The sequence below is a fragment of the Myotis yumanensis genome, unplaced genomic scaffold (assembly GCF_028538775.1).
Source record: "Myotis yumanensis isolate MYYU_CA2020_CCGP unplaced genomic scaffold, mMyoYum1.0.hap1 SCAF_3, whole genome shotgun sequence".
Classification (NCBI taxonomy): Eukaryota; Metazoa; Chordata; class Mammalia; order Chiroptera; family Vespertilionidae; genus Myotis; species Myotis yumanensis.
In genome coordinates, this window is record NW_027223754.1 from 153,818,174 (window position 1) to 153,831,408 (window position 13,235).

Sequence of the window (13,235 nt, forward strand, 5' to 3'; positions counted from 1 at the left end):
AATAGAGGAAGATTAATCTTTTCATTATATAAATATTCCTTAACACATATTAATAGGCAAGGGCAAAAATTCACATGAGGGAAGCACACTCTTGGGAACTGACACTAAAGAAATAATTCAAATGGAAAAAATTTATGTGTAAAGACACTCAAAACAATACCAAAATTTAGAACACAATGTTAAGTGTACAATAGGAGACTAGTTCATTAAATTATAGAATAACAACAAAGTATAATTACAAATATAAATGAAAATAGTTGACTTCTAGGATGATAAAATTATGGGAGATTTATTTTTTGAATTTCTATTATCAATATAATAATATTGCTAAGATAAATATATTTTTTAAAGTATTCTTAAAGTATTTTTAAAGTATTTTTAGATAGCCTACATTTACAGGAAAAAGGCTGAAAATCAATAAATGAGAAATCATGGATATAAGAATCATCCACTGTCAAAAGTAAACAACTTTTGTCACTTTACCTCTGTGTCGTTCATCTTCAGCAACCATCCTCTCAAAAACAACAGTAACAACTTGTCGCACTGTAGCAGCAGCTGTATTATTGGTAATATTATCTTTTGTAAAATGTAGTCGAAAACAAAGAACAATTGCCTAAAAAAAAAACAATTTTCATTTAGTGTGAAATAAGACTGAAGAACGTGACTACTATACTTTATCTGATGTAACCCAAAATTAAATAATTTGTCTGGCTGTCTCAATCACAGATACTAAAAGCTCTATCCTTTCATACAATAAATCTACAGAAATCCTTATATTTTGAAAAAATTCAGCCTCTTAGTAAATATATAGTCACATAAACTTAGCTTAAGGTTATGTGTAATACATCTTTTACAATTTGGTTCTTTTAACATGTACATAATAAGGTGCTGTGTTTTATTACCCCAGAATGACTTGCTTTACAAATAACATGTACTCAAAGTTTGTTAAATCATCTGTAGAAATGTTAAATAAACTTGTTAATCACATAAAAAGATAAAATTATAATTTTTAAAAGTAGTCCTTTAAAATCATCTTTATTAAATTGTAATTTATATGTAAAAAACTGTATCCCTTCTAAAACTTTTATTTGATGAGTTCTGAATCTTTATTCACTCATGAAGCTACTGTCACAATTAAGATACAAGAAATTTCCATCACCCTAAAAGTTTCCTTGTGCTCTTTTACAATCCATTTTTCCCTCTGCCCTTGGCCCCAGGCAACTACCCATATGCTTTTTTAAGTACTGATCAGCTGGCATTTTTTACAAATATACTTATTTATGTCTGGTTTCTTTCACTTGTAATACTTCAAGTGATATTCATTCATGTTGTTTTTTGTATCAATAGTTTATACTTTTTTTATTCTTTTTTTATCCTCACCCTAGGACATTTTTCACTGATTTTTAGTGAGCAGAAGAAAGGCAGAAGGAGAGGGGGAAGGGAAAGGGAGAGAAGAAATCAATCAGTTGCCTTCCACAAACTCCACTACTGGGGATCGAACCTGTAACCAAGGTATGTGGTATATGCCCTGCAACCTTTCAGTGTACAAGACAACGTTCCTACCAACTGAGCCACATGGGCTAGAGCTTTACTTTTTTATTCTTGAGTAGCATTCCATGGCATGGATTTATCCATCCTTTTTTTATTTTTTCTTTTAGTATGTTTCTACTGATTTTTTAGAGAGAGAAAAAGAGGGGGATAGAGAGAGAGAAGCACTGATTGGCTGTCTCCTGCACGACCCCAATGGGGCTTGAGCCCACAACCCAGACCTGGAATTGAACCAGCAACCTCCTGGTTCATAGGCTGATGCTCAGCCACTGAACCACACTAGCCTGGCTGGGTTTATCCATTCATATTTATCCATTCACCTGCTGATGGACACTTGAGATGTTTTCAGTTTTGGGCTATGTGAATAAAGCTGCTACGAAAATTCATATATGAGGACACATGTTTATATTTTTTTTTGGTTAAATAGATACCTAGAAGTGAAATGGCTGGATCATATGGTAAGTATAGGTTAAACCTTTTAAGAAACTGCTAGTTTTCCAAAGTAGTTTTATAATTTCTTATTCCCTTCAGCAGTATATGTGAGTTCAGAACTATTCCACATCCTCAACACCTGATATGGTCAGTCTTTTTAAACTTTAGCTATTCTAATGGATGTGTAATGATATCTATCCTTATGGTTTTAATTTGCTTTTTCCCTGATACCTGTTGAGGCTGAGCCAATTTCCATGAACTCAATAGCCATTTGAATATCTTATACTGTGAAGTTTCTGCTGAAATCATCTGTCCATTTTGGGGGGTTATCTTTCAAATGAGTTATAAGAATTTTTCATAAACTCTAGATAAAACTCCTATCAGATATTTTTTAAATATTTTCCCCATTCTGTGGCTCTTTTTATGATTTATGGATTTTTTGCCCTACCTAAGAAATGTCTGTCTACCCATGGTAGATTTTCTCCTATGTGTTCTTTTATAAGTTTCAGTTTTAAAAGACACATTTTTGGCCCTGGTTGGTGTGGCTCAGTTGGTTGAGCATCATCCCATGCACAGAAAGGTTGCCAGTTCAATTCCTGGTCAGGACACATGCCCAGGTTGTGGGTTCAGTCCCAGTTAGGGGTGCATGCAGAAGGCAACCAATGTTTCTCTCTCTCATCAATGTTTCTCTCTCTCTCTCTCTCCCCCCCCCCTTCCTCTCTCTCTAAAATCAATAAAAACATACTTAGACAGACAAGCAAAAAAAGAAACATTTTTGAAGACATGATCATTTAAATTCTATATATTATCATATTAATTATATTAAATGTTTTAAGGAAATAATTAAGCCTTTATACCACTATTACTCTTTACATTTCAAATGTATAGAATTTTTTTTACTTCATTTTTATCACAAAATATTACATTCCCAAAGTAACCATATTAAAATTAACCTAATACTTATTTATAAAACTATAATCAGTTCTTATTGTTTTGGTAGGTCAAATAATAATCTTTTATAAAATTTTAAAAATTATATACACACACACACACACACACACATACACACACAATAATTTGATAGCTAGAAACCAAGAAGACTTACATACAACAAAAGTACATACAAGATGGGGCAAAAGTAGGTTTATAGTTGTTCATGTGGACAATAACACAGTAATTAATAAATGATAATACAAGAATGAACTCTGTGTTTTGCATTCTCACAACTATAAACATACTTTAGCCGATCCCTTTATAAAAATACATAAAATATTTTATAAAGCAGGTATGAGATTAAAAGAATAAGCTATTTGCAATTAAGTAAAATTTCATTATAACCTAAGAACATCAAAAGTAACTAGAAAAGATACTCTCAAGAGACAGTATACTTTTCTACTTTATAAGCTGTCCATCCTTAAAGGCATGCTAATTATAATAGAACTATTAGTAAAAGTCCAACAAATTTCTTAAACAATAAGCCATTAATTAATGACTGTTCTTTATATTACTCTCTGTTCTTAAGAAATATTTCAATAGTTTCTTTTAATATTTCATAATTAAAAGGAAACTTTTTGGAGAGTGAAATAAATAACAGAGTAACTATTATATATTCCAAAGAGGGTGGGAGTTGTAAGAAATGAGAAATACTTATCGTACATGCAACCTTATCTAATTTAAATGCCAAAAGGACGCCTTTTCAGCTATTTAATGGACAGGCTTAAACTATCTGGCTTACATATCACATACAGGTGAAATTATTTTTAAAAGGGGATAAGGGAGAGCTATCAGAGGAATACTCAAGGCAGTTGTGGAGAACAATGATACCTCAAAATACATTTTTTTCTCTTACTTTCCTCTTCCTCAATTAGTATTCCTCTGCTACTTTTCTTTTTCCATTTCCTATTCATAACTAACTCTGTCAGCTATACCCAAAGGGATTTGCTTCATAACCCTAAACTGATTTCAATTTAACTCTGAGGAAAATATGGCACCAATGGTTTTTAACCTACAATATCCATTATCACAATATCTATAGGGAAGTTACCTTTGGTTCAAATCAGGCTTTTCTCTTTTCATCAGCTTATTCAAATACTGTCTCAAGCACTTATGAACTTTGTCAAAACAGGTTTCCTACCTTAGAGAGTGCCTCGTCATGAACTACTGTATTGGTTGTTAAAAGAACAAGAACTGTTTGAAGTAGCTTAAGTTCTTCAAGACTATTTTCCATTAGCTGCCAAAGCATGTTAATTATATTTCCAGCTGCAGTCTGTAAAGTAATCATTTTAATTATTGTCAACAATAAAATATAAGTGCTTAAGTCCCTAAATAAAAAAGGTATACAAATATTACCTCACTTGGAGAAAATTTCTTGATCACAATAACAAAACCTGTGTTTTAGCTATATAGATCCAAATACGTCTCTCAACTAATTTGAGACTTACATCCAATTAAATTTCTTCTAAAAAATGAATTTCTTTAAAATACAGTGGGGCCTTGACTTACGAGTTTAATTCGTTCCGAGACCGAGCTTGTTAAGGAGCTTGTTAACTCAAATTACTCTATCAACTCAATGCAAAATATCGGCCGAGAGACAGCTGGTATCTCAAAAACTCGTTAGTCGGGACACTTGTAAGTCAAGGCCCCACTATACACCATTTCAATATTTGCAACTAACAACATGCAATTCTGAAATACGTAGTCAAAATCAAAGCTTATGTCTACAATAATATTTCATTTGGACATTGATGAATATGGACATACGCAAATTCCCTACGTGTCTGCTGTTTCTTATCTATATATGTAAAAGCCTAAGCAACCGGTAGCTGACGTGCACTGACCACCAGGGGGCAGACGCTCAACGCACAGGCATGGAAACATGGAACAGACTGATGAACCTCAGAGGAAAGGAGGGAGGGGGGAGGGTGGGAAGAGATTAACCAAAGATCTTATATGCATACTAGAGGCTCAGTGCATGGATTCTTGCACCGATGGGGTCCCTCGGCCTGGCCTACAGGGATCAGGCCAAAACCAGCAGTCCGACATCCCCTGAGGGGTCCTGGATTGCGAGAGGGTGCAGGCCAGGCCAAGGGACTCCACTGGTGCATGAATCTGTGCACTGGGCCTCTAGTGTTATCTATAGTATGTTATAGAAAAAATTAAAATTCAACTTCAATTAACAACATCTTTATAATCTCAATTTTTTTTTTATTCTGACAGTTTGAATGCTATACTAAAGGCAAAAGAATTTACCACTTCTATTAAAATATTTTAAATAGTACAAAGTTAAGTTTAATAGCATTATATTTAAACGAGGATGTAGATTCATAATGATGAAATGTTGTTCCTTGTTTTACCATCATAAGATTAGATACAGACATTTAATTAATGAACAACAAATTTCACTTCAGATAATTTAGGAAACAGTCATGATTTTCCTTCCTACCTTAACACCTTTCGTACCGCATAGAAATCTCTAAGACATACGCCAGGGACCGCACGTTTTCGGGCAAACTGCACGTTATTTAAATCATCATAATGCACTTTAGGTGTCGTTTTTCAATAATTATAACATTTTTATTTACAAAAACAATTAAACAATTAAAGTTCCTAGTACTTTTTTAACGTATGGTACTGCGTAAAACATTTTCCTCTATGAAGAGGGACCAAACAAAATTTACATAAGTATCTAGATTCGCTCCTTTTTCCATGGGCGTGAAAAACGAGAAAACTCATAAGCAGTCCTTAACAGATGGCGCGCGAAACACGAGAAAACTCATGAGTGGTACGAAAGGTGTCAAAAAATTTTTTTATGACTTACTAGAGGCCCAGTGCATGAAATTCATTCATGGGTAGGGTCCCTAGGCCTGGCTGGTGGTCAGGGCTGATCAGGGCCTTCCTTCCCCTAGCTGGCAGCTGCAGGCCGGGGCCTTCCTTCATCCCACGCCACCCCTGGTGGTCACTGCACGTCATAGTGAGCGGTCAAACTCCCAGTCAATCGAACTCCCAAGGGACAATTTGCATATTAGCATTTTATTATACAGGATATTCTCTTCAGTAATATGAAAATATGCATAGTTCTCTGGGACTATTTATACTATAAATGACTTGAAAAATGCCCTTACATTTTTATTATTTATGAGTACTTAATAATGAAATAATTTGCTAATCTTTTAAAATTCAGCCATGTCCTTCAAGCACATTGGTAGTCATAAAACTGTTTTACATTAAATATCAGGTATGTTTCATTCTCCCCTTGTGAAAACTGCTTTGATTCTTAGGTGCACAGTTCAGATAAAATCTTCACATTACCTCAGATACAACTTCATGTGACATGAGTCTCTGAATGGCGGCCAAACATAGCTGAGTGATCTTCGGTTCCTTGGTTCCACAACCCATTAGAAAAGGTTGAACAACCTCTGAGCTGTTCTCTTTTAATGCTTTATTTAGAACACATATAAAATAAATTATTAAATCTAATTCATAAATAGCAATACATTTTATATAATTACAACCAGTAATGACGATTTAAAAACTTTATGTAAAATTAACACCAAAATAAAAACCAAGTATAAGAGTTAAAACACTTCAAATAGATGTTATAAATTCATATCTAAACTACATCCCTTAACTATAGCTTTGCCATGCCTTTCTCCTGACACTCTATCGCTGGTCCTTCTTATGGTACTATACTCTTTAAGGTCAACTTCTCAGAAGTTTATCCTGCCTCAGAGAAGCATACCATTTCTTCAATAGTGCAGAAGGGAAAACATGAATAAAAATTCATATCACAGAGCAGAAAAAGTAATTTGAAATAGTATATATATCATTCTACCATACTTCTGAATGTTCAGAAACTCTCTATAATTATATTATACTAGAGGCCCAGTGCACAAAATTCATGCACGGGGAGGGGGAGTTCCTCAGCCTGGCCTGCACCATCTCACAATCCAGGACCCCTTGGGGGAGTCAGACATCCCTCTCGAAATCCAGAACCACTGGCTCCTAACCGCTCACCTGCCTGCCTGCCTGCTGGATCGCCCCTAGCCACTATGCCTGCCTACCTGATCACCCTTAACTACTCGCCTGCCTGCCTGCCTGATTGCCCCTAACCACTCTGCATGCCTGTCTGATCCTCCCTAACCACTCACCTGCCTGCCTGATCGCCCCTAACTACCCCTGTCTGCTTGCCTGATCACCCCTAACCACCTCTGCCTACCTGACTGCCCCAACCGCTCACCTGCCTACCTGATTGCCCCTAACTGCTCACCTGTCTGCCTGATCACCCATAACCGCTCACCTGCCTGCTTCATCACCCCTACCACTCGCCTGCCTGCCTCATCACCCCTACCACTCTGCCTGCCTGCCTGTCTGATGGCCCCTAACTGCTTGCCTGCCTGCTTGATCACCCCTAACTGCTCACCTGCCTGCCTGATTGCCCCTAACCACTCACCTGCCTGCCTGATCACCCCTAACCACTCTGCCTGCCTGCCTGATTGCCCCTAACCATTCACCTGCCTGCCTGATCGCCCCTAACCACTCTGCCTGACTGCCTGTTCCTCCCTAACTGCTTGCCTGCCTGCCTGTCTGATCATCCCTAACCCCTCTGCCTGCCTGCCTGATCCTCCCTAACTGCTCACCTGCCTGCCTGATCGCCCCTATCTGCCTCTGCCTCAGCCATGGCTTTGTCTGGAAAGATGTCCAGAATGACGTCCAGAAGGTTGTTCGGCTGTCCAGTCTAATTAGCATATTACACTTTTCTTATTATAGGTGCCTTGCATTTACATAGCCTAATTTTTCTTTAAGAAATAAGCTCATTAAAAACAGTAACATTACTCCTCTTATTAATGAAACATTACTTTAAATTGGATGCACATGCTATAATTCCAAATCTTAATTTAACTCTTTCTACCAAGCCAATTCCTTCAGAAGTTTTAAAGTGGCAGCAAAAATGTAAAAGGTTAGAATATGTGTAAACTGAATTATATATAATTAAATTTATAAAATGAAATTAACTCAATACACATTGAATGGCTACACAAATATAAGACAGGTTTGTCATTCTCCGGGAATTTGAATAAATAACATGGAATTATGAATCAAGAACATATTAAACTTATGTGTTTGGTATATGCTTTCAAAGTTACTATACACATCAATTATGTTAGAGGTTAAAACATAATAAAGACATACCAATCTGAATTTTAACAAGTTTTGCCAAAGAAATTATGAGAAAGTCATCCAGAAAAACCACTATAAGAATAAAACTAATGTTAACATGAATTTTATTTAAATCTCTACCTTTATGCTCCCAAAACTCACTTTATGGTATGGTAAATAAAGACTACAATTTCTTACACCATGATCTGTAAAGCCCCTCCGTATGCCAGAATAAATTGGCGAGTTAGGACAGCTAAGAGATGGCAAAAATGACTGCCGGGAGCCGGTCCATCCTTGCTGCTTGACACAATTGCTGCAGGAAAGAAACATCTGCACAGCATATGTTTCAATGGACCTGGCATATATAGCATACTGTTCTTAATATGTTTGCTCCCTTTAGCGCCATGTGTTTTAACCAAGGTCACCTCTCCCAGAAAGGTTGTTTCCCCAGGTGGGGATCTTTCCCTGAGGTTAGGGAGGGGATACAACCCCTTAATTAAGTGCCAGGCGGGTAGTTAAGCTACATAATCTTTACTCCCTGGAATGGAGATAAGAAACGCCCTAACCTTTGTAATAGAAATTGACAGGATTAAAATCGGCTGGTATAAATACGGATGTAACTAGACAATAAACATCAGATCCTCATCAGTTCCTAACCAGAACTCCAACCAGAACTTTGGCTGGAGATCCTGGCTATAGGTCCTGACTAGGCTGCTGATCAACTGAAGGCTGTCTTCGTGTCATTCCTTCTTCGCCGACTCCGTCCACACCTTTGGGGACCCCTGGACCTGCTGGGATTGGACCCCAGCAAATGACTTGCGAAGAACAGTTTCCAAAAGGGTTCCCTTGCTTTATTTCCTTGCTTTCTTGTGCATAAAGATTTTGATTCAAATCCAGAGACATAAATTTTCCATAACAATGTTTCAAAACATTTATATGAATTCTTAAAAGATGACAATAAAGCTCTCATGCAATAAATATCCTGCCATATAAGAGGCTACCCCTAACTCATCTGAACATTTCTAATTATTAAATACTAGAGGCCTGTTGCACGGCCTTCCCTTCCCCTGGCTGCCAGCACCGGTTTTCCTCCGGCACCCGGGGCCCAGGCCTTCGCTCCGGCCAGGGCTGCCTTCAGCCTTCACGCCGCCTTCAAGCCTTCGCTGCTCTGGCCGGAGCTGCCTTCAAGCCTTCACTGCTCCGGCCAGAGCCGCCTTCAGTTTTCGCTCTGCCGCTTCGTGCCTACGTATGCAAATTAACCGCCATCTTTGTTTGGTGGTTAATTTGCATATCTTGCTGATTAGCCAATGGGAGGTGTAGCGAAGGTACGGTCAATTACCATGTTTGTCTATTATTAGATAGGATTGTTCAAGCAAATAAGTTTCAATAGTAACAAGCTGCATTTATAATTTTTAGAATGTTAGCATGTGTTTCTCATTTGGTATCACAATAATCAAATAGAGTTTATATGGCATGACTTGGCCCAAGCAACAAGTATGTGCTACAGCCAGAATTCGAAAATGTCTTCTAACTCCCGGTTCCACTATTTTTTCCACATTATGTTGCCCCTATTTAAAGTAAACAGGACTTGATACAAATAGAAGGAAAAAAGTTAAAAGTATCTAAGAAGAACCAATGATCTGCACTTTAAAGTTGTCTGCCTTAAGCCTTCAGATAAATGTAGGAAAGGAATTCTGTCTTCATAGAAGGAAAAACAATGTATTTTTATAGAATGGCTAATGACAATGGTTTTAAGACATATCCATAATCTCTCAAGAGTGTAAATCAGTGTCAATTATAAACTATGATACAGTGCTAACTAATCACTTAAATTTTTCCTTACAATTTCATCCTCTAGAGCAGTGGTTCTCAACCTTCCTAATGCTGCGACCCTTTAGTACAGTTCCTCATGTTGTGGTGACCCCCAATTTCATTGTTACAAATTGAACATAATTAAAGCATAGTGATTAATCACAAAAACAATATGTAATTATATATGTGTTTTCCGATGGTCTTAGGCGACCCCTGTGAAAGGGTCGTTTGACCCCCAAAGGGGACGCGACCCACAGGTTGAGAATCACTGCTCTAGCGTCTAGGCCCGTGGTTGGCAAACCGCGGCTCTCGAGCCACATGCGGCTCTTTGGCCCCTTCAGTGTGGCTCTTCCACAAAATACCACGTGCAGGCACGCACGTACAGTGCAATTGAAATTTCGTGGCCCATGCACAGAAGTTGGTAATTTGTGGAAGAGCCACACTGAAGGGGCCAAAGAGCTGCATGTGCCTCGCGAGCAGCAGTTTGCCGAGCCGCAGTTTGCCGACCGCTGGTCTAGGCCAGCGGTCGGCAAACTGCAGCCCGTTGAGTGTGGCTCTTCCACAAAATACCACATGTGGGCATGCACGTAAGTGCGACTGAAACTTCGTGGCCACACTGAAGGGGCCAAAGAGCCGCATGTGGCTCGCGAGCCACAGTTTGCCGACCACGGGTCTAGTCCATCAAGAGCATTGGAGATGCCTCAGAGTACTTCACTATTGGCAGATCTTAATAACACCCATGTTTTGATGCTGGCACTTACTTACCATACGACATTAACAGAAAGTTTGTGTACAATAACTAAGGTGACATTTTACAAGGCAATTAAACTTAATGTGATAACAATGCATATAACAGGTGTGCTAATAAGAACAATTATAAATACGTTCACATATGCACTGAAAATAAACAACTATAACACCACCTGGCCTACAGTAATTCTTAGATGCCATCAATTGTATGATGCATACCAATTTGGGGAATATTAAACTGTGAAAAAACTGCATCTTCGAATGAATAAGGTGAATTATAATGAAATGGTGTATCCATGTCAGTCACAGTTATCCAGGTCTATCAAACTGAGATAAACTTAAGATAGTAATAAAAATAATTTTTAAAAACTTCCTTTTAATATAACTCAAAGTAATCAAATATCTGTCTCCTTCCCACTTTTTTCCCCCTCCCACTTTATATGACAATATAATGGTCAAAAGGGAAGTCTCTATAATATACAGAACAGATGATCAACAAAAAAATAAATAAATCTATTGATCTATTCTGTCTCTTGAAGCATAATGTGAAAAACAAAAACATATTCCTCATATGCAGATCGCAATGCAGTCAGATAATGATCAGGGGGGAAAAAGCTACTGGTTTTTTTCTTTTAAAAGCGATAGCTGACTTCTTACTCTTCTATATGAGAGAATAGCTGCTCTCCTTTTGTATATAATAATTTTAATGACATACTATTTAAGCATAGTTTTATATAAAAACCTTATGGGTATAAACTCTGAAAATCACATGGAAAAAAACACTGCCCAGCAATTTAAAGAACATCTAACTTGATTTAACCATTTTTTTATCAGCCCAGGAAAAAAGGAAAAGGTCAACTCTTTTCAATCAAAATTCTCTATTTCAATTTCCATTAAAATTTAAAGATAGCTTTTGGGGGCTAAAAAAAAATTATTTTCTACCTAAGTCCCTTAATAGGCATAACTTCTTTGATTGAATAACACTGTGTGTTTAATAAATATATTTTATGTCCAAAGTTTATAACTATGAGTTCAAATGATGTACTTTCACACACCTGAAAGAGGTCCAGCAGGTCCCCATATCCTAGGGGTTTCCTTGCTCTGAGGAGTTTCACTACATAATTGCAGTTTTTATCCTGGAAAAAAAGAATTAAACTAGGATACCCCACTATGAATAACACTAATAGGGACTAATAAAAGTTTTATTATGATGAATTTTAATGGCCATTAAATAACAAATTGTAATTCTTATGAAAGAAATAAAATGTGATGTGAAAACAATTGCTATCCTCAAAACCCTTAAAATCTACTTAGGGAAAAGACTGATATTACTAACATTTAAAAAAAATTTAATGGTTCAAAAGGTCTGAAATGTTTTAAATAACTCAAGAATTGAAAGACAAATAAAAGCATGGAGAGTCTCATATTAAAAGTACATTATTGAAAAAAGGAAGGATTATTCAACAAATGATGTAGGTACAATTAGTAATTTTGCAAAAGAAAATCAAATCTAGGTCCTTATGTCATCCCGTATATTATTAAGAAAAAAATCAAACTGCAGAAAAACTAGAAAAAAAATAAAAACTATGTGGTAGGAGAAGAGCTTCCTAAGCAGAGAGCAACAAATTAGAAAATTAGATTATGTAAAAATAAAAAGGATCTAATTAAAAAATTAAAAGGTAAATGACTTGCAGAAAATATACACATGATGGGAATTTAATAGTTTTGCTATATAAATACCTCAAAAATTTGATAAGGAAGATACAAAAACTCAAATGTAAAATAAAATAGAATATATTCAGAGAAAAATGTGTAATATTAAAGAGAAATGTCAATTAAAATGAGAAGTCATCTGCCTGTTCAATTACCAAAAAGATTTTTTAAAAATAATAATCTGGCAAGGATGTTTTAAAGATACTCACATATACTGGTAAATGCATCAAGTTTTATCTTTGTAGAAAGCAGTGTGGTGACAAATTCCAAGAACATGTTCATACCCTTTAGATTATTAATTTCATTTCTAGAAATTAATCTTTAAAAAATTCTAAATACTAAAACACGCCTACCATAAAGGAATGGTCAAATAAGCTATAATTACTTACTAAATTATAGAGCAACTTAAAAAAAATGACAAAAGATGGCATCAGAGAAAAGTATTTATAATATAATAAAAAGCAGGATAAAAATTAAAATTTTTCAAAGAAAAAAAAAACCAAACCCAAGGAAATATAATAAATAAGAACACACTGTATTGTAAAGAAACTCTGGCCCACTAGCTCAAATTGTGAGCATGACATTAGTTACAGCCCCCTGTGTCTTCTGGCCTGGATTATAGGAAGAGCCTACCAACAGACCTCTGCCTTACTGATGGTACATTGAAACGTATCTTCCGAATTGCTGTCAGAGTAATTTACATAAAAATATTAATGTGTCACTTCCCTGATTCAAACTCTTTCCATCAAGCTGCTCAGGATATCACACAATGGTAATACCTGAATAGTGTAACTAAATAGACCAAGATGTTTTATACCTCATGT

The 13,235-nt window shown here is 36.3% G+C and overlaps 1 protein-coding gene across 5 annotated transcripts in view; it reads right to left on the minus strand.

Annotated features, from left to right (window-relative positions):
* Positions 1–13,235, minus strand: part of MON2 (MON2 homolog, regulator of endosome-to-Golgi trafficking) — a 121,332-nt gene that overhangs the window by 88,927 nt on the left and 19,170 nt on the right. For 4 of the 5 annotated variants that reach the window (XM_070409816.1, XM_070409815.1, XM_070409819.1 and 1 more), the window contains 3 exons: positions 6,289–6,416; positions 4,115–4,246; positions 484–613 (listed from right to left, as the gene is read on the minus strand). In XM_070409816.1, the coding sequence (XP_070265917.1) occupies positions 484–613; positions 4,115–4,246; positions 6,289–6,416 (390 nt within the window). Of the gene's footprint in view, positions 1–483; positions 614–4,114; positions 4,247–6,288; positions 6,417–11,753; positions 11,832–13,235 lie in introns of those variants that run through there. The other variant, XM_070409818.1, reaches the window with a different exon arrangement.